This window comes from Panthera onca, chromosome B1 (genome assembly GCF_046562875.1).
Source record: "Panthera onca isolate mPanOnc1 chromosome B1, mPanOnc1 haplotype 2, whole genome shotgun sequence".
Taxonomy (NCBI): Eukaryota; Metazoa; Chordata; class Mammalia; order Carnivora; family Felidae; genus Panthera; species Panthera onca.
In genome coordinates, this window is record NC_138342.1 from 171,132,724 (window position 1) to 171,160,151 (window position 27,428).

Sequence of the window (27,428 nt, forward strand, 5' to 3'; positions counted from 1 at the left end):
GAAATCGATACGTGGATTTTTTTTTTAAATTTTTTTAACGTTTATTTATTTTTTTGAGACAGAGAGAGACAGAGCATGAGCGGGGGAGGGTCAGAGAGAGGGAGACACAGAATCTGAAACAGGCTCCAGGCTCTGAGCTGTCAGCACAGAGCCCGACGCGGGGCTCGAACTCATGGACCGCGAGATCATGACCTGAGCCGAAGTCGGCCGCCCAACCGACTGAGCCACCCAGGTGCCCCGATACGTGGATTTAACAATATTCCTTAGGTGCTTTTCCACCTAAGTCTTTCATTATGATTCAAGGAGTAGAGACATTTATCTACTCAGAAGAATAACCAATATAATGCTTATATAGTTTTATTTAAACTTGCCATGGTAAAGCATAAGAAACTCTTAAAAACTGAGAACAAACTGAGGGTTGATGGGGGGTGGGAGGGAGGTGAGGGTGGGGGATGGGTATTGAGGAGGGCACATTTTGGGATGAGCACTGGGTGTTGTATGGAAACCAATCTGACAATAAATTTCATATATTGAAAAAAAAACTTGCCATGGTATTACAGAAAGAAAAAAAATACAGTAAGAAAAGATTGACAGTTCATCTGGAGAATTTGTTTTACTTTTTGTATTGATATTCTGGTGGGAAAAATTCTAGCATATCACAAGCAATGGGCTTGAAATTTCTCTTGACGTTTATTTACTTATTTGGAAAGAAAGAGCAAGAGAGTGAGTGGGGGAGGGGCAGAAAGAGAGGGAGAGAGAGATTTACAAGCAGGCTCCGTGCTATCAGTGCAGACCCAACGTGAGGCTCAAAGTCACAAGCTGTGAGATCATGACCTCAGCCGCGATCAAGAGTCAGACATTTAATTGGCTAAACCACCCAGGTGCCCCAGGACTTCAGATTTTTGTATAAGATCTTTTTTTAATTCCACAGTTTTAAGACGACTTTTAAAATTCAAATGATCACAGATTAAACTTAGTACCTGCTCCAGATTTTACACACACTAAGTACTGCATAGCAAGAGACTGAAGAAGGTTAACATTTCTCAACGCTTTTCTATTAAACAGTAATTGTTCTAGGTGATAAATATTAACAAACTGTATTTTGGACATAGTATCATCTCTTGGGGGTCCGGGTGGTCTCTCCTTTATAAGAAATCGGGACAGATTTAAAAGGGAAGACAATTATGTAAAAAGAAATGTGTACGTGTTTTGGGGGGACCAACGTGTGGTTTGTGAGGTGGCGAGTGCGAAAGAGAGCAGAGTAGCTCCGTTTCCCTATGAGCATGTGCGCACGCTATTGTCCTGTATAACCGTGTGTATGAGCACTGGGTCATTTCCGCAACTAGCGGCACAAACGTATCATTCTTTCCACGGCCCGACCTCCTAGTCACTTCTGAGTGGTCATTGGCTGTAGTGGAGACTACGCCTGGAATTCTCTGTGCTCTAGAGCCTTCTGTATCAAGTGACTCCAGAAAAACACCTTCTCCGTTTTGGAGAGAATGTATGCCTTTCTCCACTCCGCAGTCACATTTCCTACCAGAAGCATTAGAAGAATCTGATTCTGTCACTCTCAGAATAGTTTTTCTGAGCCCTGCTCTGAATTCTGCATGAAGCAATTGACTCCAATTTTATTGGCATCGACTTTATTCACCTTGGCAGTAAGTGGATGGCTTTACTGAGTGCTGAGCTGTGTCATCTTTACTTGCAGGGAGATAGTTCTTCCAGTAACCACACATGATGCCTTGGTGTGTCACCCAAGACTCAGCCTTAGATAGACACAGTTACAGTGGGGAAAATTCCTCAGTGCAGTTGATGAAAATAAGAAGTAACCTTAGGGCACCTGGGTGGCTCAGTCGGTTAAGCGTCTGACTCTTGGTTTCCGCTCAGGTCATGATCTCTCGATTCATGGGTTCGAGCCCCGCATCAGGCTTCATGCTGGCAGCACGGAGCCTGTTTGGGATTCTCTCTCTCTCTCCCTCTCTCTCTGCCCCTCCCCCATTTACACTGTCTCTGTCTCTCTCCAAATAAATTAAGTAAAAAAAAAAAGTACCTTAGCTGAAACAAAATAGAAACGGACTCCCTGTGTGCCCTTCATGATGTTACAAGTCCATTTTCCTTTATCTTGAAAATGACCTTCATTCCCAAGTGTTTCTTTTGGTCTGTCATGGCTTCTCCAGCTGCAGCCACTGCATTCCAATAAGCCAAAAGGAGGAAAAAAAGGAGGAATAAGACATATTCTTTCATGTAAGGCCACCTGCAAGAATTTGCACGCAAGGTTCTGCTTTCTTCCAGTTGGCCGGAACTTAGTTAGGCAGTTGGCCAAAAATTAGCCGCCCGAGAACCTGGGAAATCAGGATTTTGTTGTGTTTTGTTTTTTGTTTTTGAGTAGCAATGTTTCTTGTTACTATTCTCTAGTTCTATTACCGAAGAACAAAGGGAACTTTGATATAAGGAGAACTAGGAATCTCTGCTCTAGGGAGAAATGCCATTAATTAAATACCGATAGGGAGCTGTGTTACATTTGGGGAAAACTGCAATTTGGATCCTGGTATTCTAACTGCAGCAAATTTTGGCTTTTCCTCAGCGATGCCCTGTGTGGGAAGTTGTTCTGTCAAGGTGGGTCAGATAATTTGCCCTGGAGAGGACATATAGTAACTTTCCTGACATGTAAACTGTTTGATCCTGACGACAGCAGTCCAGAAATAGGCATGGTAGCTAATGGAACTAAGTGTGGACACAGGAAGGTAAGTTGAAAGTGTAGCTTTTAATCAAAATGTTCTTTGGTCTTGTTTTTTTGTCTTATGTTTGCTACTCAAGGCCTCCTTCTGTTCCACGGAGGACAGTTTTCAAAGCAATGCTTATGCCATTCTTTTATGCATGCCTACATTCACCCCATCAGTATTATTTAACAAGCAACTATTATGTGCTTAGTACTAGGTTATTAAACCTAGGTAAATTTTATTGCCCCCAAATCAGTAGGGTCTCAATAAATTATAAGCCATTCTGATAATAATAAAGAGAATAATAAAAAATACTAATTTTTAGATAAATGATAATTGTTTTAATATTCCAGATGACATGATATTAACATGTTTTCCATAATGTTTTTGTTTGGAATGGGTGCCTTGTATCATGTGCAATGCTTAGCTCAGTGCTAAATATTTGTCTCAGGAGTGGACTGAAGGGGTAGATAAACAGAATGACCCATGAGGAATGAAGTCAAATAAGGAAATATTCTCTAGAGAACTTTCTAAATATTTAAAATAAGTATTATCTAGATCCCATATTCTTATTTGCAAAAGAATGTTGTGATTTCCCCAATAAAAAGGTCAGTTTGGGGACACCTGGGTAGCTGAGTCGGTTAAGCATTCGACTTTGGCCCAGGTCATGATCTCAGGGCTTGTGGGTTCGATCCCCACGTTGGGTTCTGCACTGATAGCTCGGAGCCTGGAGCCTGCTTGGGATTCTGGGTCTCCCTCTCTCTCTGTCCCTCCCCCGCTTGTGCTCTGTCTCTCTCTCTCTCTCAAAATAAAAAAAAAATTTTTTTTAATTTTTAAAAAGGTAAGTTTGATAACAATAGTAATGGCTAATAATATAAGACTAAATTCCAAAGGCTGAACAATTTGCAGAACTGAAGCCATTGGGGATTGATGTGAACTCAGTGTTCTTTTCACATCACTTTCAGGTTTGCATTAATGCAGAATGTGTGGATATCGAAAGAGCCTACAAATCGACCAACTGCTCCTCCAAGTGCAAAGGGCATGCCGTAAGTTTTGAAAACGTTTCCCCAAGCTCGCCGAATCTTTTGGAAGTTCGGGTCAGTCCTGACGATGCTGAAGTACCGTTTCAGCGCTCAATGATACTAAGTTTGCCTAACCGCTCAATAGTTTGGTTCGATGAAAAAAAATTTCTTCCACGCATCTGGTATTGAAATTCCCATGATGGATCCAGACACTATGTAGGTAGTTGCAAGGGTGCAGAGCAGGGGTTAGTCCTTCTTCTGAACGGATGAACAGGCTCCTTGGGTTGGTGGTCAGCCTAGTGTGGAAACTGACAGGATCACTGCTTGTCTAGGTGTGTGACCATGAGCTCCAGTGTCAGTGCAAAGAAGGATGGGCCCCTCCTGACTGTGATGACTCCACAGTGGTCTTCCGTAGGTAACATTACGCGTCTTGCTCTCCTCTTCTGAGCTTGTAGTTCGTAGTACATTAGATTTCGTCACCTTTTTTCTCTCCTCTTGGAATTCTTGTTCCGTAAATATGGAATCTAGAATATTAATCTTCAAGGTTTCTAACAACTTTTCAATCATATTTTCTAGTCCTTATGCTCCTGCTCGACATATGAAAAGATCTCCTCAAACTTTAGAGTTGCAATCCTATTTTAATTTCCCCCATTTTCTCGCTTTATGATTATTCTATTTTCATAGCGGGCTTGGCTTAATGTATAGATATAGAATCCTCATAAAACTCTCTAAGAATCTGGCTTCGGTTATTTTTGTAGGTTCACTGCTGTCCCTTGAATCATCTCTATTTCTTTTGAGTTTGATTGATTTGTCTTTCACCCTGTCTCTTATTTCACTGTGCTGTTTTTTTCTTCAGAATATGGGACCCTTGTTGAATGTGGGATTAGGCTGACTCGAATTAGCTTGCATGGGTTTTCTTTGTATGTTTTTGTGCTTGTTGTACCTCCTGATACCTCTCTGGATGGGACATCCGGATGTGAGCTCTATCGGTAGATAGAGAGACCTCCCTCTAGGACTTCGGAGTGGTAAGCAGCCAGGGTGGGGAATCCTCACCTCCAGTCGCCATGGGGAAGAGTACTTGGCCCAGGAGAGAGCTCTTCATTGCATTTACTTCTCGAGAGAGCTGCTTTTCCTCCACGCTCTTTCCTTGATCCTCCCTTTTCTGTCTCATCTACTGTGGGCATCTGCAGTTAGCCTCCATTCTGTTCTTCAGGCTCTTGAATCCGCCATTGCTTCTAGAGAGCAGTTCTTGGGTCTTTGCCCAGAGGCATAGCCCACTATTATTCTGCATACACAAGGGATGGGGGTGCAGATGGGGACGGGCCTGACCAAACCATCTGTCCCAAGTTCAGATTCTCTGTTGGCTTCCCAAGAAAAAAATGGCATCTACTTCTGACGTTTGGGCTATTTAAAAAAAAAAAATTGTTGGTTCTGGGGTGCCTGGGTGCCTCAGTTGGTTAAGTGTCTGACTGTGGCTCACGTCATGATCTCATGGTTCATGGGTTCAAGCCCCGCATCGGGCTCTGTGCTGAATGCTTGCTCAGAGCCTGGAGCCTGCTTCAGATTCTGTGTCTCCTTCTCTCTCTGCCTGTCCACCACTCGTGCCCTGTCTCACTCTGTCTTTCAAAATTAAATAAAAGTAAAGTTAAAAAAAAATTAAAAACAATTACTGGTTCTTTGCTAGACTTCTCAAGAAAGAATAGCATTTACTTCTGATGCTTAATTATATATATATGCTTTATTACATATATATATATAATTCTGATGCTTCTGAGCTATAATTTACTTTGTTTCTGTCCACCTAAATCCCCTAAAAATCCTTTTAAACTATGACTTCCCTCATGTTGAACTTTGTTTCTTCTCTTGATTAGCTAAATCACTTCCATTAGTAATTTCTTCTTTCTTCTTACATGAAACTTAACATTTTTAAGGATTTAACTCTGTTGCTAAGTAGAAAACATGAATAGCAGGTAGGATTGGATTAGATTTTTTAACTCACAGTTTTAACTTCATGACTCTTGAGAAGTAGATACTGATATTCAAAGTTCAAAACCTGAGGCTACCCTTATTTTGTTTGTTGGTGTCGTTAAATAACCCTTTAACAATAATGTTTCTTTTCTCTTAAATGTTTTTAGAATTGCTACTTAATGAGAACCAGTCATCATGTTATGCCTGGGTAATGTTTTCTTTTTATTATTTCGATCGTTTGACAGTGAGGTCTTTCAAAGTGAGGATTTGATTCTTCAGTTCCAGGAATGTGTCTATTATTACAGATTTTAAAATGGATTCTGTTCCACTTCTTTGGTTTCTAATTCAGAAATATAAATTATTTGTATCAAATATCTTGACTAGGTGGCTTTATTATCTTTTTTTTTTTTGGCATTGTCTATTGCCTGTTATTTTTGGGAAAGTCTTTCAAAATTATTTTCTGTAAAATATGGTGAATTTTTGGCAATGTTAAGACTCCTATTTATTAGTTATAATGACATTTTATTATATTTTATTTTTTTAGTTATAGTGACATTTTAAAATATTCAGTGACATTTTTGAGTTTCCTTAAAGCACTTTTTAAAAAAATCTATTTATTTTTGAGAGAGAAAGAGAAAGAGAGCACAGCAGAGGAGGAACAGAGAGAGAGGGAGACACAGAATCCAAAGCAGGCTCCAGGCTCTGAACTGTCAGCACAGAGCCCGACATGGGGCTCAAACTCATGAACCGTGAGATCATGACCTGAGCCGAAGTCAGATGCTCAACAGACTGAGCCACCCAGGCACCCCTCCTTAAACCACTTCCATATCATTCTATTATCTTCTCATTTCATGTCTTCTTTTTTTGTAATCTGTTGTGATTTTGTTCAGAAGACCAAGCAGATGCCACCCTAAATTTACTTAGACTCTTTATAGCTTTTTTTTCTGAAGGCATAGATTCTATATGTATTCTACCTCTGCATATTATTTTAAACCTAATCTTTTTTTATATTTTTATGCTTTTTTCCCCTCAATTGCATATCATCCAATAAAGGAGAATAAACTCCAACACACATTGTTAAAGTATTTCTTGAAAACTTTAAATCCAAGGACTGGTGATGCAAAGATACATTATACTACATCAAATTTATATCTTAAGGGAATCAAGGAGGCAGCTGGAGTGGTTCATGATACAATTGGGGACGTTTTTCTCCGAATCACTTATTCTCCTTGTTAAAACCACTGTGTCAAGATTCAACTTCATCTGTTAGGTTTTCTTTTTGTTTTGTTTTTGTTTCCATTTCTGGTACTACCTCTGACCCAACCCTCAAGGAAAGCCTCCACCGGACTGGTGAAAGTCCTCTAATTCAGGAAAGTGTCCTGTCTCCAAAAGGACAGACCTCAGCGGATAGTTTTCATGATATCCAGGCTTTGCATCTCAACCTGAATGAGAAAAATTAAATTTCTATTTTTATTAAATTCTAACTAGAATTCAGAATTTTCTATGATTACAGGGATGTAAGGCAACAAACCACCATGGTATTAGTAGTTCCCATGACTTTGTCACCCATACAAATTATATATATTTTTATATCACATTGTGGTTGCTACATAAATCTTTATTTTTTAAAAATTTATTTAAAAAAATTTTTTTTAACGTTTATTTATTTTTGAGACAGAGAGAGACAGAGCGTGAACGGGGGAGGGTCAGAAAGAGGGAGACACAGAATCCGAAACAGGCTCCAGGCTCTGAGCTGTCAGCACAGAGCCCGACGCGGGGCTCGAACTCACAGACCGTGAGATCATGACCTGAGCCCAAGTCGGCTGCCCAACCGACTGAGCCACCCAGGCGCCCCAAAAATTTATTTATTTAAATTGAAGTTAGTTAACATACAGTATAGTGTTGGTTTCAGGAGTAGAACCCAGTGATTCATCACTTACATATAACACCCAGGGCTCATCCCAACAAGTGCCCTCCTTAACGCCCATCACCCATCTAGCCCATCCCCCCACCACCTCCCTCCAGCAACCCTCAACTTGTGCTCTATTGTTAAGAGTCACTTATGGTTTGCCTCCCTCTCTGTTTTTATCTTATTTTTCCCTTTCCTTCCCTTATGTTCATCTGTTGTGTTCCTTAAATTTCACATATGAGTGAAATCATATGATATTTGTCTTTCTCTGACTGATTTATTTCGCTTAGCATAATACACTCTAGTTCCATCCGTGTTATTTCATTATTTTTTGATCACCAAGCAATATTCTGTTGTGTGTATACACACACACACACACACACACACACACACACACACACACATATATATATATACATACCACATCTTCTTTATACATTCATCAGGTGATGGACATTTGGGCTCTATCCATAATTTGTCTATAGCTGACAATGCAGCTATAAACATCGGGATTTCCCTGATGATGAGTGATGTTGAGCATGTGTCTGTTAGCCATCTGGATGTCTTCTTTGGAGATGTGTCTGTTCATGTCTTCTGCCCATTTCTTCACTGGGTTATTTGTTTTTTGGGTGTTGAGTTGGATAAGTTTTTTTATAGATCTTGGATACTAATCCTTTATCCAATATGTCATTTGCAAATACCTTCTCCCGTTCTGTCGGGTGCCTTTCAGTTTTGTTGATTGTTTCCTTAGCTGTGCAGAAGCTTTTTATCTTGAGGAGGTCCCAATAGTTCATTTTTGCTTTTGTTTCCCTCGCCTGCGGAGACTTGTCTAGTAAGAAGTTGCTGTGGTCAAAGAGGTTGCTGCCTACATTCTCCTGTAGGATTTTGATGGCTTCCTGTCTCACATTTAGGTTTTCCATCCATTTTGGATTTATTTTTGTGTAGGGTATAAGAAAGTTGGTCCAGGTTCATTCTTCTGCATGTCACTGCCCAGTTTTCCTAATACCATTTGCTGAAGAGACTGTCTTTTTTCCATTGGGTATTCTTTCCTGTTTTGTTGAAGATGAATTGGCCATGCATTTATGGGTCCATTTCTGGGTTCTCTATTCTGTTCCATTGATTTCTGTCCATTTTTGTGCCAGTACCATACTGTCTTAAGATTACAGCTTTGTAATATCGCTTGAAGTCCAGAATTTTCATGCCTCTAGCTTTGATTTTCTTTTTCAACGTTACTTTAGCTATTTGGAGTCTTTTCTGGTTCCCTACAAATTTTAGAATTGTTTGTTCTAACTCTATGAAAAATGCCGGTGTTATTTGGATAGGGATTGCACTGCATGTGTAGATTGTTTTGGGTAGTATAGACATTTTAGTAATATTTGGTCTTCTAACCCATAAGCATGGAATGTTTTTCCTTTTTTGTGTGCGTCTTCTTCAATTTCTTTCAGAAGCTTTCTCAAGTTTTCAGTGTACAGATCTTTTACCTCTTTGGTTAGGTTTATTCCTAGGTATTTTATGGGTTATGGTACAATTATAAATAGGATCGATTTCTTGATTTCTCATTCTGCTGCTTCCTTATTGGTGTATAGAAATGCAACCAAATTCTGTATATTGTTTTATATCCTATGAATTTGCTGAATTCATGGATCAGTTCTAGCAGTTTTTTGGTGAAGCCTTTTGGGTTTTCCACATAGAGTGTCATGTCATCTATGAAAAGTGAAAATTTGACTTCCTCCTTGCCGATTTGGATGCCTTTTATTTCTTTTTGTTTTCTGATTGATGAGGCTAGGACTTCCAACACTATGCTGAATAGCAGTGGTGACAGTGAACATCCCTGTTGTGTTCCTGACCTTAGAGGGGAAGCTCTTAGTTTTTTCCCATTGAGGATGATATTATCTGTGAGTCTTTTGTATATGGCCTTTAAGATTTTGAATTATGTTCCTTCTATCCCTACTTTCTTGAGGTTTTTTATCAAGAAAAGATGCTGTATTTTGTCAAATGCTTTTTCTGCATCCATTGAGAGGCTCATATACTTTTTATCCTTTCTTTTTACAATGTGGTATGTCACATTGGTTGGTTTGTGAATACTGAACCAGACCTGCAGCCCAGGAATAAATTCCACTTGATTGTGGTGAATAATTCTTTCAATGTACTGTTGAATTCAATTTGCTAGTATCTTGTGGAGAATTTTTGCATCCAGTTTTGCCAGGAATATTGGCCTGTAATTTTCCTTTTCAGGGGGGTCTTTGTTTAGTTTTAAAATGAAGGTAATGTTGGCTTCATAGAATGAGGTGGGAAGCTTTCTTTCCATTTCTATTTTTGGGGGTCAGTTTGAAAAGAATAGGTATTAACTCTGCTTTAAATGTCTGGTAGAATTCCCGTGGGAAGGCTTCTGGCCCAGGACTCGTGTTTGTTGAGAGATTTTTGATAACTTATTCAATTTCTTTGCTGGTTATGTGTCTTTTCAAATTTTCTATTTCTTCCTGTTTCAGTTTTGGTAGTGCATGAGTCCCTAAGAATTGGTCCATTTCTTCCAGATTGCCCAGTTTGTTGGCGTATAATTTTTCATAGTATTCTCTTAAAATTGTTTGTATTTCTGTGGTGTTGGTTGTGATCTCTGTTCTTTCATTTGTTATTTTATCTGTTTGGGTTTTCTCTCTCTCTCTCTCTCTCTCTCTCGATAAGTCTGGCTAGGGGGTTTATCAATTTTGTTTCTTCTTTCAAAAAACCAGCTCTTAGTTTCGTTGATCTGTTCTGTATTTTGTCTGTTTGTTTGTTTCTATATCATTTATTTCTGCTCTAATCTTTATTATTTCCCTTCTTCTGCTGGCTTTAGGCTTTATTTGCTTTTCTATCTCCTTTGGATGTAAAGTTAGACTGTATATTTGGGACCTTTCTTGCTTCTTGAGATAGACCTGAATTGCAATGTATTTTCTTCTTAGGATTGTCTTTGCTGCATCCCAAAGGGTTTGGACTGTCATATTTTCATTTTCATTTGCTTCCATGTATTTTTTATTTCTTCTTTAGTTTCCTGGTTAACCCATTCATTCTTTAGGAGAATATTCTTCAACCTCCATGTATTTGAGGGCTTTCCAAACTTTTTCTTGTGGTTGATTTCAAGTTTCATAGCATTGTGATCTGAAAATATGCATGGTATGATCTCGATCTTTTTGTACCTGTTGAGGGCTGATGGCTACATGAATCTTTAAGTATCATATATATGTATCTCTAGTTTGAAATTATGGTGGTTATTAATCTACCATTAGATCTTATAATTTAGGGCTTAAAAAGAAGCAAATATTTACTATATCACAGATTGTTTTATAATATTTTGACAAGTGTATTCCAATATCATTGGCTTCCTTTTAGTTCTATACATTTTATTAATGAATTTAAAAACATTCAGGGAGGGGTGCCTGGGTGGCTCAGTCGGTTAAGCGTCCGACTTCGGCTCAGGTCACGATCTCGCAGTATGTGGGTTCGAGCACAGGTCACGAACTCGCGGTATGTGGGTTCGAGCCCCGCGTCGGGCTCTGTGCTGACTGCTCAGAGCCCGGAGCCTGTTTCAGATTCTGTGTCTCCCTCTCTCTCTGACCCTCCCCTGTTCATGCTCTGTCTCTCTCTGTCTCAAAAATAAATAAACGTTAAAAAAATTTTTTTTAATTAAAAAAAAAACATTCAGGGAAAGGGCTTACAGGTTTTATCAGATTTCCAAAATGATCTGTGGCACATAAAAGGTTAAGATCCCTGCTCTATAGTATGGCCATATATAACCCTGGGCTTTCAAGCTTACTTAATTAAAGCCATTTTTTCAGTAAAATTTATACAGAAAACATATAAATAGATACATTCCATATATTATTTAGATACATTTATACTATAACATATATATATATGTAATATAAATTATAAAATGAGTATTCATACAATGCAATCTGGGAAAAGGAACAGAGCATTGCCAGCAGTCCAGACATCTCCTCCCTTGGCCCCATACCTGTCCTAATGTCCTCTCTCCTTCTGAAGGTTAACCCTTTCCTCTATACCATGTTTTCAAAATCATGTATCTGGAATTAGTTTATTTTTGCTATTGTGCATAATATCACAATTTTGTCATGTATTGGTGTAATTATATATCTATATCTTGATATCTATCTATATCTATATCTATATCTATATCTATATCTATATCTAGATATAGATCTAGATAAGATATAGATATATCTATATCTATAGATATATAGATATAGATATAGATATAGATATGACAATTTCCTTTCTTACTGCTTTTATGGATACTTCAAGGCTATGTTGAAAAAAATTTCCATAAATGTTATCATTCAAGTCCAGTTTTTTAAATGCTTATTTATTTTTGAGTGAAGATAAGTCGGGGAGGGGCAGAGAGAGAGAGAGAGAGACAGAGACAGAGAATCACAAGCAGGCTCTGCGCTATCAGCACAGAGCCCATGTGGAGCTCGAATTCATGAACCTTGAGATGATGACTGGAGCCGAAATCCAAGGTCGGAGGCTTAACTGGCTGCGTCACCCAGGCACCCCACATTCAAATCTATTTATCTTAACTATATCATACCAAATTGTTTCCAGGGTGGTTGTACAAATTAACACTCCCAGCAGCAGTGAGTATAAGTTCCTATTGTTCTACGACCTTTAAGCCGTTTGCCATTGGCAGATAGCAAATTTTAGCCCTTTTGGCTAAGTTTTTGTGACGGCATGTTGGGTTTTTAATTTTGCTTTCTGTAACTACTACCACTCTGAATAATAAAAGAATATTTCCTTATCTTTTGGCCATTTGGATTATATTTTCTGTGAAGAATTTGTTTAAGCCTTTTTGTATTTCTAGTGAGTTGTCTCTCCCCACCTTTTTATTCACTTGTATATGTTTTAATATTATATTTTTCATATAAACTCTTTTCAGTTATATATGTTAAAAATAACTTCCATCCTTCTGAGTTTTCTTATGCTTTTTGTGGTGTTATGTGATTATCAGAAGTTTTTAATGCAGTAGAGTCAATTTTTTCATCATTTCCTTATTGTTAGTTGTGTGTGTGTGTGTGTGTGTGTGTGTGTCCTTTTTAAAGGAAATTTTCCCTACTCTGAAATTGTGAATATATATTTGTGTATTGTCTTCTAAAAAGCATTATTTTATTCTCTTTTCAAATTTAAGTCTCTATCTGAAATTGTTTTGTGTATGATGCAAATGTTTAATTTCATTTTTATCCCAGATGGATGCCCAATTGTCACATCATCATTCATATGATGATCCTTCCCTAAGGACCCACAGTGACACTTATCTAATAAAGCAAGTGTTCATATATGTGTCTTTCTGGGATATCTGTTCTTTTCTGGTGGTCCTATTTATCTGTGTACTCTGGCACTCTTTTACCACCAGGTCTTTGAAATAATTTTGATCTAGGTGGTCCTTTAACTCTGTTCTTTATGAATGATTTGGTGAGTAGTTTTTTGTACTTTCACATATATTCTCAAGTTACACACACAATTCCTGTTGGGATTTTCATTTAACATAGACCACATCTGTGGTCTCTATGGGAACAATGAGCACATATAAGCTATTGAATTCCAAATCTATTGACAAAATGTCTATCCGTTTATTTAGTTTTTCTTAATTTTGCCAGCTAATACTTGGTAGCTTCACCACAACAATTTTGCATATATTTTATTAGGTTTGTTTCTAGGAATTTAAGTTTTACTGTATATTTTAAATGGGCTCTTTTGAAAAATATTTTTCAGCTATTACTAGAATATAGAAATTCAACTAATTTTTGTATATTCATTTTTGTGTCAGGCACCTATACTACCTCTCTTAATAATTCTAGTAATTTATCTGTAAATTTTAGCAGATTTCCTACATAATCATATTATTTCAGAAAATGACAGCTTTGTTCGTATCTCTCTAATCTTTACAATTTTAAAATTTTTTTTTTCAACGTTTTTTATTTATTTTTGGGACAGAGAGACACAGAGCATGAACGGGGGAGGGGCAGAGAGAGAGGGAGACACAGAATCGGAAACAGGCTCCAGGCTCCGAGCCATCAGCCCAGAGCCTGACGCGGGGCTCGAACTCACGGACCGCGAGATCGTGACCTGGCTGAAGTCGGACGCTTAACCGACTGCGCCACCCAGGCGCCCCTAATCTTTACAATTTTAATTCTTGCATTTGTTTTCCTTCACTGAATAGAGCCTCCCGTACAACGCAGAATAAAAATAGTGATAAAAAGTTTCTTTGTTTTTCTTCCAATCTCAAAGGAGAGACTTGCAGTATTTTGTCCCAGTATATGAAGGTATTCTGTACATATTTAGATCTTCTTCAGATTAGGAAAATTCACTTCTATTCCTACTTTGCTGAGAATTAAATCAAAGACATTTTCTTTCTTTATTGGGTGAGATTTCTTACCCCTTTATTCAGCTAGTATTTCAAAGTAAATTGATTGATATGTGAACATGTATTTAACTTTGCAATCTTTGGATAAACTCAACATAGAAACAGTGTGTCTTACACATATTGATCGATGAAGTTTGCTATTTTATGCCTGTGAGTGATACTGTCCCGTAATTTCTTTATACTGTACTTGCTCAGTGTGGGTGTTGTTATGGTATGTTATGCATAGAAAATGAATTAGAAAGTATTCATTTTTTATATTCTCTGGAATACCTTGTATAAGAATAGAAGAGCCAATTTCTTTAGTAGTTATAAAACCCTTCAGGCTTTTAATTTTTTCATATATAAATTTTGTTATATTATGGTTTCCTATACATTTTTTCTGCTTTATCTAAATTTAATTTGGCCATCACATTTACTTTTTTTAAGTTTATTTATTTATTTTGAGAGAGAGAGGGCGTGAGCAAGTGTGAGCAGGGGAAGGGCAGAGGGAGGGGGAGAGAAAGAATCTCAAGAAGGCTCCACACTGTCAGCAAAGAGCCCAACGTGGAGTTGGACCCGCGAACCATGAGTTCATGACCTGAGCCAAAAGCGAGTTGGATATTTAACCGACTGAGCCACCCAGGCTCCCCCTCACTTTTCTTTCTATCAATGTAATCTGTAGAATCATTTTTTTTCTCTTTTTAAATATCATCCAAATACAAATTTTCAATTGTTATTATTTTTTTATTATTTGTTTTCCTTTTTTTACATTTTGTTTGCTATTTCAATTTATACTGTAATTTATCCTATTCCAGTCCCTTTCCTTAAGTTTATTTGTCTTAAATAAATTCTCGAAAGGGGTATTTGGTTCATTAACTTTCAGCCCCCTTTTTCAATACATTTTTTTGAGGTTTATAAATCCATACATTTTTCTCTAAGACCTCTCTTAGTTGTCGCCCATTTGCTAAAGGATATTTTCATTATCATTTGATTCAAATTATACTGTGTTCTCCATTTTCTCTCTTCTTTGGCCCTTGAAATGCTTAGACATATGTTTCTTAACGTGTGTGCTTATTCAGACTTTCCACGTGTTGTTAGATTAATACTTAACATAATCCCATAAGGATCAGAGAAACGACTAGGGTAAGAATCTGTTGATATATGTGGAGACTTGCTTGCTGCATGGCTCGACATGTGCCCATGTTTCTGTCTGTGCACACAAAAATATGTGTGTTGTTCTCTGCAGCATTTTCTATGTTTGTGAGGCCACCTTTGTTCACCGTGTGTGCGTGTATCAATCCCTACTGATATCTTGTTTGTTTGTGCTATCAGTTACTGAGCCAGGAGTCTTAGAATCCCTCACTATAACTGTGAATTTGGTTATGACTTCTTGTTCTACCAGTGCTTATATATTTTGCGACCTCGCTACGATTACATAAAAGTTTAGAATTGTTATGTCTTCTCAGTGAATTGGCACTTTAATCCGCATGCAATGCTTCTGTGGATCTCCGGTCTTCTTCTTTTACAAGTTTTTTTTTAGTGTTGGCTTCTTTTTGAGAGGGAGGAGGACAGTGCGCGAGAGGCGGAGGGGCAGAGAGAGAAGGCGACAGAATCCAAAACAGGCTCCAGGCTCTGAGCTGTCAGCACAGAGCCTGATGAGGGGCTTGCACTCACAAGCCATGGGATCGTGACCTGAACTGAAGTCGGCTGCTTAGCTGACTGAGCCACCTAGGAACCCCTTCATGCTTTTTAAAGTCTATAGTAAGACTAATATAGCTGTACCAAATTTCTGTTGGTCTCCTTTGCATTGGCATAACATTTTTCCGTACTTGTACTTTCATTCTTTCTGAAGCATCATGTTTTATATCTGTCTCTTGTTTTTGAAAAGTGTGGAAATATACACATTCTTAAAATTTTAGTCTTACGATATATATTTTTAAACCAGGGTACTTAGTCCATTTAAATTTAAGGTAACTACTGATATACTTGGGTGTAATCTACAATCATATTGTATGATTTTTATTTGTTCTCCTGTTCTATGTTACTTTTTCTCTTCTTCCTTGCTTTCTTATGGACTTACTGAGGATTTTAATCATTCCATTTTTCTTTTTATTAATTCAGAGATTACATATTTATTTTATATTATTTTAGTGGCCATTATGAACATATTCATTTTATTTGGTGTTGTAAAAAATCGACATTACTTTTTAGAAAAGTTTTGGGTTCACAGCAAAAGTGAGCAGAAAGTAGAAAAGGATGCCTCGCCATCCTTCCCTGACGCAAAGCCTTCCTGACTATCAACATCCTCCACCAGAGTGGTACATTGTCACAACCGATGACACACAATTGTCACTCAAAGGCCATAGTTTAAATTCAGGGTCATGCTTGGTTTATTTACTTTTCATTCCTTCCTGCATTTCTGAACTTCCAAGACCAGGATCATTTTCCTTTCTGTCTTTCTGGGTTCCTGCCCTCTCACTAATCTTTCCAAGGTCATTTCCCCCTATTTTTTAAATTTAATTTTTTTAATGTTTGTTTATTTTTGAGAGAGAGGAAAAGCACGAGACAGGGAGGGGTAGAGAGAAAGGGAGACACAGAATCTGAAGCAGGCTCCAGGCTCTGAGCTGTCAGCCCAGAACCCAACGCGGAGCTCGAACTCACGAACTGCAAGATCATGACCTGAACGAGAGTTGGACACTTAACCAACTGAGCCACTGAGATGCCTGTTCCCCATTTTTTTTTCAAATATTTCCATAACTTTGACAACTTTTGTTTTTGGTTTTTTTTTTGGAAAAATGTCTTAGTTGCTCTTAGTGGGAGAGTTAGTCTGAATTTCCCAGACCGCCATTACCAGAAACAGAAGAGTGTATTTACTCTTCAATTATTTCCATCTTCAAATGCATACCTACTTCCAATTACGATACTTCTCATCTGTCTTATACCCCACCTTTCTCTGCAGACCTTGTCCTTTCAAATTAGGGGTGTTTGTGAAGCAGTCAATTTCCTCTTTCCTCTGGTGCCACGTTAGTCTTCCGAAAATAGTTACAATTTTAATGTTGGTGCCAGTCCTTTTTTTTCATTTTTTGATTCTGAATATATCTATACCATATTCAACACAAACCCTTCAGAATTTTATTTCCTTTGGCCTTTTTGATCGGAATTGTTATGCAAGGTGGAAAACATTAGATGTTTGTTATTATCTTAAAATTCTGCTTCTGACATATTTGCCTCCGTCTGCATGTATGCATGTTCACACTTGGGAGTTTTTCTCGCATTTCTGCAACATTTAATTTTATTATTGCTCTGCTGAGCTCTAATAAGAAAGCAGTAGTTGTTTGCATTGCCCCCTCAAACTTGTACCTTCTGGTCTCTGAAGCTTCTGACTATTATAAGAGAAATTAATGTCTGCGGTAGCAAAAGATTGAAGTTGCATTCATTACTTGGATCAGGAATTAAAACAGAGGAAGCACCATCTAGATCCAGGAAATGTGTTCAAATCATTCCGCAGTTCACTGGGTCACATAATCTCTTTTCTGTCCGTAATCATTCTGCTCTGGAGCCAACATCAGTAAGACACTCGCTGGTGTCCCTCTCAATTCTGGTCTTCGTGTCTTCACTCCTTATTTGCTACCGACAGGAATATGATCTCAAGCCTTCCGTTTCTTTTTCTCTGATTCCAAGGCTGAGTGTGAAAAGTGTGCCACTCCTTTTCTTCCATCTCCTGACTTCGTATCTCCTCTCCTTTCCCAGCCCTACACTTTCCAGAGGTTACAGACGTCGAGCCTTCTAAGAATTCTCAGCAGCATGATGCCTGACCTCCCTCATATGCAATGTTTAGTATTTCCCCTTTACTTTCTCTATCTGCATAACATTACAACACTCAAGATCAAAATGCATTTTTATTTTATTGACTATTAGAGATTTTCCAGGGAATGCGTGTTTTGGACGGGGGTGGGGGGCGGCGGTGGGAAATGGGAGGTGGAATTTATGATAAGAAAAGAAATAAGGACTAGAGTGATGCATATTTGTGAATTTCTCATGCCCTCACCAGCTCTGCTTCTCTTTGTTGCAGACTTCTCCATTGTGGTCGGGGTGCTGTTCCCCATGGCTGTCATATTTGTGGTGGTTGCTATAGTAATCTGGCACCAAAGCCCCAGACGAAAGCAGAAGAAAGTCCAGAGGTAGCCTTCTATCTTGCTTTGGGGACTTTTTGGCCTCTAATTTATTTTAAATTTAAGGAGCTGACCCAAATTCTCAAAGTTAATTAGGGTTCCCTTCAAATACTCTGAAATGAGTCCAGATGCATTTTTTCTTGGACCAGATGCTGGGTGTCAGTTTTACTGGGAAATCCTGCACAGTAAGACATGTCTTTTTGTGTTGATCACTGTATTTATAATTAATAAATATAATTAATAATATAATTAATAGAGTTATTCTATTTATTTATTTTATCTATCTATTCTATTTATTTATAATTAATAAATATAATTAATAATATAATGAATAGAGTTATTCTAACTCTCATCATTAAGGATTTTACACCCATTGTAGGAATAAAATATGGAACTCTTATCGGTCGCTAGCTTATGACACGTGCTGTGCTAAGTCTTTTTGCATTCATTATCTCTAATCTTCACAAGAAGGTTGTGAAGTACTAACTGTTAATGCCATTTTATAGATGAAAAGGTATTGTATATTAATTCTTACAACACTCTTGCAAAGCCAGGCACTTTACACTTGTCCTAAAGTGGAAGCAAACGTTCAGAGAGGCTAAAAATATGTTCAAAGTTTTACAAAGTAAATCGGTGGAATCTGGATTTCCACCTAGATTGCCTCGTCTTTCAAACACGGTCTTGACACTGTAGTGTCTTTCTAGCATTTTTAAAACACCGACTTACTCACATGTAATGGGTTTTCCTAAATATTGAGTGAATAAATCATTAATGAAATAACATAATTTTTACAACCGTTGATTCAGTGCCATCGTTATTAGGAATTCAGGGCTCTGTAGAGAATCACAAAGAAAATTCGTGGTGGTGATTATGAATTCCAGGACAAGGAAACCTTAAGAATGTCCTAGAGAACAGAAGAAAGGCCAGTCAATGACCAAAGATGATGCAACAGGCAAAGGAAATTGGCAAACTTCTCTTGAATGCCCTCATCATGGTGAAGGAACTGCTAAGTCAATGTATATGATATGCTTTCATATACAGGCCAGCGTCTACCACTGGCACCAGGCCTCGCAAACAGAAGAAGAACCCACAGACGGTGAAGGCTGTACGACCCCAAGAGGTGAACCATAGTTGGTAGTGTGTTTGCCTTGGGCCCCGGTTCATGATTCTCTCATTGTCTCTTCTATCGTTCCTACTCAGTGGCATTTTACAAATCCAGCCACCAGTTAGTATATAGTAAGAATTTGGGGCTCCATAACTACACATTCAGAAATTTCTCCTTTGCCTTTGTTTTAAATCCCAAAGAGTCTTCCCAAAATGCAGAGGCTCCTTGCTGAAGTTCACAAATGGAAAGAAGTAAAGAGAACAAGGAGGGCAGACTCCAGATCTCTCTCTCTCTCTCTCTCTCTCTCTCTCTGCCCGCCCACACACACACTGACTGTAGGTGGACCCTTTCCCTTTTGCAAATGTCCCAATAAAGACAACGATATGTATAGTTCCATGACAGCATATATAATATGTATAACCCTTAAAGCCCTGGCTGTGTCTTGCAAGTTTAGAAATTCGGGCAGAGGTTGGTTAATGGCAATGCCATTGGCCGTGATGTTTAATGGAAACTTACCTGTCTCTAACAGCTCTGGTTACAGCAGAATGCAGCAGCGGGGCCACTGTGATTTCCTGTCTGGTCTCTTGTGTCATCTCAGTTTCTGATCTCCCGTGTCTTGAGAGGACTGCTTATTTGGAAGTTGAACTTAGGAAACCGATCATTTCATTTTAAGATATTATTATTATTATTATTATTATTTTTAGATGACTCAGATGAAGCTCCATACACCTGATCTGCCAGGAGAGGGCACTGAGCCTCCAGCTTCTTTTGTGAGTTAGCAACCTCTCTTAAATATCGCTTCCAATCTAATCGCAAGGAAATACCAGCAAGAGACATAACCCACGATGGCCCATTGTTTCCTCAGAAGAATGTGAAAATCTGTGCGAATATTTATATGAAAGCTAGATTTTCCTGCAAAACTTTTTGAAAATGCAAAATGTGAGAAGGTGGGCTTTTCCACTACATTCCTACGTTTAACCTCTGAACCTGAATTATGGCGGTCGGAAAAGATGGTAACTTAATAATATGAGAAGAGTAGAAATCTGCTGTATAGACTGCCGTCTTCGTCGTCTGTCTACTGGCGCTGAGCTTATTTCTGAATCGCACGTGCATACCTAAATGAAAGCACTTGAACTTACAGGTTTAGGCTATTTTCATGGGCAGGATCATGAGTTCACCATGTCTAGAAAGGATTGAAGCCTTTCCATTCAGCACATCTCTTTTCAAGGCCCCATCTTTGCATTATTTTTTATTCTATTTTATTTCTTTTACCTTTTCACTAGCTAATTACGAAGCCAGATTTTCCACCGCCCCCAATACCTACAACCGTGTCCACTTCGTCTTTCCTGGTAAGTATCAGGTAGTCACTAGTGACTCCTTAAATGTCATCTGGGCTGGATGTGAATGGCGTCTGTAAATCTATAGATTCTTTCTCAGGATATGTGCTCCCTAGGTCAACCTGAGGTATTGTAGCACACAGGTATATCTGAGAAAGCAAGGCCTACTTACTATCTATAAATTAGTATGGGTATTAATTTTCTGTTGTTAAAAATAATTCTTTTTTTATTTTATTAATTTTATTGTATGAAATTTATTGCCAAATTAGTTTCCATACAACACCCAGTGCTCATCCCAAAAGATGCCCTCTTCAATGCCCATCCCCTCCCCTCCCCTCCCTCCCACCCCCCATACATTAAAAATAATTTTACTGTTACATAATCATCAAGAAATGATGACTAGTTCTGCTATAGGAGGTAAACAGTGTCCTTCAAAGGATAGCTTCTAGATGCTTACTTTGGGGAATATAAAATTTTATTATAAATTATATTTTACTTTTTAATATGATATAGACAGAATAAGCCCTATATTAGCCACAATTGTCTGTGGAAGATAGGATATTAAAAAACAGACCAGGGGCGCCTGGGTGGCCTAGTCGGTTGGGCGTCCAACTTCGGCTCAGGTCATGATCTCGCGGTCTGCGGGTTCAAGCCCTGCATCAGGCTCTGGGCTGACAGCTGGTGGGTTTGGGCTCCCCCCCCCCCGTCGGGCTCCATGCTGACCGCGCAGAGCCTGGAGCCTGTTTTGGATTCTGTGTCTCCCTCTCTCTCTGCCCCTCCCCTGTTCATGCTCTGTCTCTCTCTGTCTCAAAAATAAATAAATGTTAAAAAAATAATAATAATAATAAAAAATAAAAAATAAAAAACAGACCATATGTAGGCAAACCTGCAATAAAAGTCAGGCACTACGAAGTAAAAAGTAGGATTCATTCACTTGAGTAATTACTGAGCACATTGTTTCTTCATACTTGGTACTCTGTTGTGGGTAAATGGGAAAGAACTAAATTTTTTTTTCAAAAAGTTTACATGCTTAGTGTGTAAAACTAGTCATATACATATAGAGCACTTAATTCCTCGTGTATTTTTTTGCACCAAAGCAAGTCATACGAATGAGAAGAATGTGGTCAAAAGGGAAATGAATGGGGTCAGATTAATTTAAAGTAAGAAAAAGATCCATTGACTATGTGGTTAGAATTTGAACTAGACCCTGAAAGTTGGGTAGAATTTAAATGAGTGATGGGGAGGTAAGAGATGATTTAAATTAGGAAATAAATATACCGAAGATTGGAAATGCATAGCATTTCTAATGACCTACAATTATTTTTGTCCCTAATATAGTATGCCACAAAAGTGCTTCCCTCTACTGTTTTTAAGGATAAAACAACGTCAACACCTAAGGTAAGAGATCAATAGCCAAACTGTTGTAATCTTGTCACACTCCTACTATGAAGGAGAGAAGTTCTAACCATGTCTTCCTGGAAGATGTTCACTAAGAACAGTGTCTGTATGATTATAGGATAGGAGCTAAGATGTCTTCCTTCTTTTTTAAAAAATTTTTTAAAAGATTTTTTTTAAAGTGTATTTATTTTTGACAGGGAGAGAGAGAGAGACAAAGCATGAGTGAGGGAGGGGCAGAGAGAAGGAGACAGAATATGAAGCAGGCTCCAGGCTCTGAGCTGTCAGCACAGAGCCCAACGCAGGGCTGGAACTCATGGACCGCGAGATCATGACCTGAGCCGAAGTCAGACGCTCAACCGACTGAGCCACCCAGGCACCCCTAAGATGTCTTCCTTTCTAAGTTTGGTCAAACCCAAGAGGAAGATGGAAGGGTTTTATCTGGAAAGGGATGATGATCCTAATATTCGTCATTTTTTCAGAAATATATCCCAGGGAAGTGAAATAGAGGGCATTTCTCATAGAATAATCATCCGATGTCTCATAAGTTTTCTGTTGATCCCTCACCTTCTTCATATTATACTAATTAGTCAGATGGATATTTGGATCCCAGTGTGAGGTTTTTCTCACTTTCTTTCCCTACCTTCCCATGTTTCCACCCCTTCACTGTGATATATCAAATAATCTATAAAATAGGATGTGTGACTACACAGAATTTATTTTAATTTCTTAAGAGTTCAAAAGTTATATAATATCTAAATTTTTGGAATAAGTTGATCATTGAAGAACTTGTCTTTTTCAGGGTTCCAACCCAAAGGTCTGAAGCAGCAACTAAGCAGGTGGTGGGTAATAATCAACTTAGAGGACTGGACAGTCTGGACGGAAGAGAAATGTACTTACTTTCCCCTTATTATTTGCTCTTGATACCCAAGGATGTTAACATTTCTTTCTTTCTTTCTTTCTTTCTTTCTTTCTTTCTTTCTTTCTTCTTTTTGTTTCTGGATGGGAGAGGGACTGGGAGTATGTTAACATTTCTTGATTCATGTTCTACTTTGAGGAGATTAAACAAAAATTTTCTAGAGAGACATACTCTTGAGAATCTTTGTATGAATTTAAGATTTCTATTCTCCATATTCACGGGAAAGAAGATGATTCTAAACAAAGAGCTATGAATCTGACATGTCTAATTAGATGACTTTCCTAGACACCCCCCTCTTCTTACTGTTGTATTGATTACTAGTTCCTCAAATATTTTGAGTATCTTGATTTTCTCATTTAGTAAGAAGTAATTTACCCTCTACTTAAAGCCAGCAAACAAACAAATAAAAATCCTGAGTAAATTACAGGAAACTGAGAGGGATGGAAGAACATTGTATATTCATCATTAGGTAACTAGGAACATCTCGATTGTTTTGACAATTAACCTGTCAAATTAGAACGCTGACAACAAAATCATATAAACATTCTCTGATTCATATAACATCTTTTTTCCTACACCATTTATTGCAATCCTTATTAGCTATGTCATTTGAAGTTTACTGTAAGTGGTGAATAAAACTTTATTAAAGTTTTTTTTTTTTTCCCAGAAACTTGTCTAATTCAGTTACTGGCAAGGTTAAAGTGAACTTTGCTTTCTAAGTAGAGAAAGTTTTAGTTACATAAATTCATAACGTAAACCAGAGGTCATAAACTGGTAGTTTGCAGGACATATCTGGACTACAGAGTTGTTTTATTTGGATGGGATGATTTTGGTCATAATGTATTTTAAGATGTTTTGAATGCATTGCCAATATTTAAAAATTGGGAGATCTTGCATAAACATCCAGAGTTCCAGCTTTTTAAAAGTAATCAAATGATTTGGCAGCCCTGGAATCACATTGCCCACAGCAACCATTAGTCTAGTTGACTGGTGTTGGCATAAACATTATTGGTTGCCTTCCTTGCTTTCAGGACACCAGTTTTATTCAGTTGCCCATGTTTTAGAAAAGGCACTCCAGACTCCATCTCCAGAATAAATTGCTATTACTGTAAAGCAGTCATAATAATCATATTTCCTTTACTAGTGCTTGATTTGGTAAGTGTATGACTTCGCTCTTTTTTGTTTTGTTTCGTTTTGCCGATGAGACAAGAGAAAAGATACCTTAGGAAATTTCTACAAAATATATTCTTCTGGCTGTCGGCATCTGGATAGCCTATCTGGTATTGTTGCAACCATGTTGCGATTATGAGGGCAAGGCTGATATACTCAGTAAGATAGAGCAGAAAGGTAAAAAGAATAAAACCTGGTCTCTTGATGATGTCATTGAACTGGTAGATTAATAACTGCTGAATTTACCCTATACTTTATTGGGATTTCCTGTTATGTGATCAATAAAATTTGCTTGCTGTTTAAGCCATTTCAAGTTGGGTTTTCTTTTCTCTTCTCTTCTCTTCTCTTCTCTTCTCTTCTCTCCTCTTCTCTCTTTTCTCTTCTCTTCTTTCTCTTCTCTTCTCTTCAAGAGACAGAGCATGTGCACGTGAGCAGGGGAAGGGCAGAGGGAGAGGGGGAGAGAGAATCTTAAGCAGTCTCCATGCCCAATGCAGACCCCCAATGTGGGGCTTGAGCCCGTGAACCTTGAAATCATGACCTGAGCTGAAATAAAAAATTGGATGGCTTAACTAACTGAGCTGCCCAGGTGCCCCCCTGCCCCACCACCCTAGATTTTCTTAATTGCTGCAGAAGTCATCCTACCTAATAAAGTAGCTGCTACCATTATCGGGGCACATGCTTTCCATGTGGGCAATTAGGGCCACTTAATCTTCACCGCTTTGTTTGTTTGTTTGTTTGTCTGTTTGTTACACTTGGCCCATTTACCAACTTCCACCATGGACCTGGTCCCATACACCTTCCTTTCCGTGGGGGACTTCACCCACCAGAAATTTGTTTCCTCTCGCAGTGTGAGTTTCTATATAAGCTCATTCTGGCCTCAAAAGTGAAACTCAGTCCCCAGCAAACCCAGAATCCATCTGTCAAATCACTCCTATTATAGCACCCTTTCCTTCCATGTGGGAGTATACTAAAGAACACATTAAAAAGTATAGCTTTATCTGTAGGGTGAAATTTCAGAAGACCTTCCCTAACCCAGAAAGAAATCCCTATTTCCCATAAGGCCATAGTCTTACTTACGACAAGCCTATGGATCTTTCCTGTATTGTTTATTTTATTTCTTTGTTTGTTCTTCGGGTTTTGTTTTCATTCCTGTCCCTATCTCACTCTTTTTCATACTGATAAAATAGAAATCCTTCACTTAGGAATCTCCAACTAGCTACCGCATGACCCAAGCTAAAAATCAAACATCCGCTCTCAAGAGGAGGCATCTGAACTTCTCTGTAAATTCTGAAATGGTGGCCGTAGGTGTCTAATGCAGAGACCTCACAGCTCCTTATGAAGACAGATAACTCGAGGACAATGATGGTAAGATGATTCTCTTATCCTAAGACTTTGAACCCAAGCCCTGCCGAGTTTCCTACTGAGCTAACCTGTGGGACAATTTAGACAGTTCAAAGCAAAGACTTTGATTTCACCGTCCTGTTTTCCAAATTAGATCTGCCACTTAACCAACCTTAAGAGAATTCCTCGATGTGACAATTAACCACCTTGAGTATGTTACCGAACCTGCTTGTGTAATTGGTTATTTTTACTTTCTCTGCTTTAAGATGATAGATTAAACTATGGTCTTTTTCAGGTACTGTATGGCTGGTATAGCATGTGCTTTCTCTAAATACTCCTTTGCACCTCACCAAGTTACTGCTTTTTATGAGTTTTGAAAATGTTTTAAACTTTGCATGGACTGACGAAGTTTTGTGAAGTATGGGTGACAAAGAGTGCACCTTTTAGCTGCAATCAGAAATTGTGGACAGGGTGAAACTGTATTATTATTTAAGTGAGTAATAATGCCACTTATACGGTGACAACTTGAGGGTGGCCTCTGAGCGACAGACAGCGTGAACTGCACGTGTCAGGCCAACAACACGGAAGGGGCTAATTCTGCCAATGAACATGGAATGAGCTCAGGAACAGCCCGCATCCCAGTTAGACCTCAGCTGCTATCTGATGAGAAAAACAGAAGCAGAAGACTCCGCTCCGATTTGCCCAGATGCTACAAAAATAGAAACTTTGAGAGAATAAATACATGTTCTTTTAAGCTGCTGTGGTTTGGGGAAAGTTTTTTGTGTTTATTATTTATTTTGAGAGAGAGAGAGAGAGAGAGAGAGGCAGAGAGAGAGGAAAAGAAAGAATCCCAAGTGGGCTCCGCAATATCAGTGCAGAGCCCAACACAGGGCTCGATCTTATGAACCGTGAGACCACGACCTGAGCTGAAATCAAGAGTCGGACACTCAATCAACTGAGCCACCCGGGTGCTCAGGTTTGGGGAAATTTGTTATGCAGCAATAGATTACTGCAAAGGAGTAGAGATCAAATGTTTTGAATATTCCAGACAGGTTTAGATAGAATTAACCACTATCTTTAACAGGAATTCCATAACCTTAATTTTTTTTCTCTCTCTATATTCTCTTTCACTTATTCTTCTCTCTTTTTTTTAAGAGTATCAATGATCTGGGGTGCCTGGGTGGCTCAGTCTCTTAAGCCCCCAACTTCAGCTCAGGTCATGATCTCATGGTTGGTGAGTTCGAGCCCCACACTGGGCTGTGTACTGACAGCTCAGAGCCTGAAGCCTGCTTCCAATTCTGTGTCTCCCTCTCTCTTGCCCCCTCCCCTGGTTGCACTCTCTCTCTCTCTCTCCCTCAAATAATAAACATTAAATTTTTTTTTAATAAAAAGTATTGGTGATCTGTTTGAGATCTCTGCTATCCAGTCTTCTCATATATCATGTTCTCCCTCAGATTTGTTCGCCTGTTTCCTTGGCATTTTTGAAGAATTCCTTAAGTTGATCTTTCGAATTTCCGGTTTTATGTTTTATACTGTCCGTGCTCCTTTTTACTAATTTTACGGCATTTTATCGTTGTTTCTCAAATTTGCTCCACAACAGTCTCTTCTTTCTCATCTTATGTTAGTCGTGTAAAAGCCTGCTAATGACCTAGTTTTGCCTTTGGTTTCCAGAATTTTATTTTTAAAATTCAGTTGACAAAGCAACTTCTGTTTAGACCTTGTTGGCGCTTCTCAAAGTATTTTTCAAGAGTGTGTCCTTCTTCAGCCGCTTGAGTACTACGCTGCCGGGATGCCACACACACAGATGTGGCACTGCCACTTTCCAGTTGGCTCCCCTTCATGTCCCGAAAGTTCTGTCCTGACCTGTAATATTCTCGCAGTTTATATCCTTGTCAAAAGAATCAATCACTTCAGCTAAAGAACTTCAGTACGCTAACATCCTGAGTGTAATCTACAAATAAGTTGGGCCATGAGTA

At 38.5% G+C, this 27,428-nt stretch overlaps 1 protein-coding gene across 13 annotated transcripts in view; it reads left to right on the forward strand.

The window, feature by feature from the left end:
* The window catches only part of ADAM28 (ADAM metallopeptidase domain 28), a 77,305-nt gene extending 50,504 nt beyond the window's left edge, over positions 1-26,801 (forward strand). For 3 of the 13 annotated variants that reach the window (XM_060653234.3, XM_060653235.3, XM_060653237.3), the window contains 9 exons: positions 2,585-2,744; positions 3,686-3,766; positions 4,075-4,153; positions 18,086-18,194; positions 19,227-19,305; positions 19,995-20,060; positions 20,574-20,639; positions 21,966-22,025; positions 22,825-24,418. In XM_060653234.3, coding sequence (XP_060509217.3) covers positions 2,585-2,744; positions 3,686-3,766; positions 4,075-4,153; positions 18,086-18,194; positions 19,227-19,305; positions 19,995-20,060; positions 20,574-20,639; positions 21,966-22,025; positions 22,825-22,845 — 721 coding nt within the window. In that variant the 3' untranslated portion in view covers positions 22,846-24,418. Of the gene's footprint in view, positions 1-2,584; positions 2,745-3,685; positions 3,767-4,074; positions 4,158-18,085; positions 18,195-19,066; positions 19,306-19,994; positions 20,061-20,573; positions 20,640-21,965; positions 22,026-22,824; positions 24,419-25,313 lie in introns of those variants that run through there. The other 10 variants (XR_013555047.2, XR_013555048.2, XR_013555046.2 and 7 more) reach the window with 10 other exon arrangements.
* Positions 26,802-27,428: the final 627 nt, after the last annotated feature.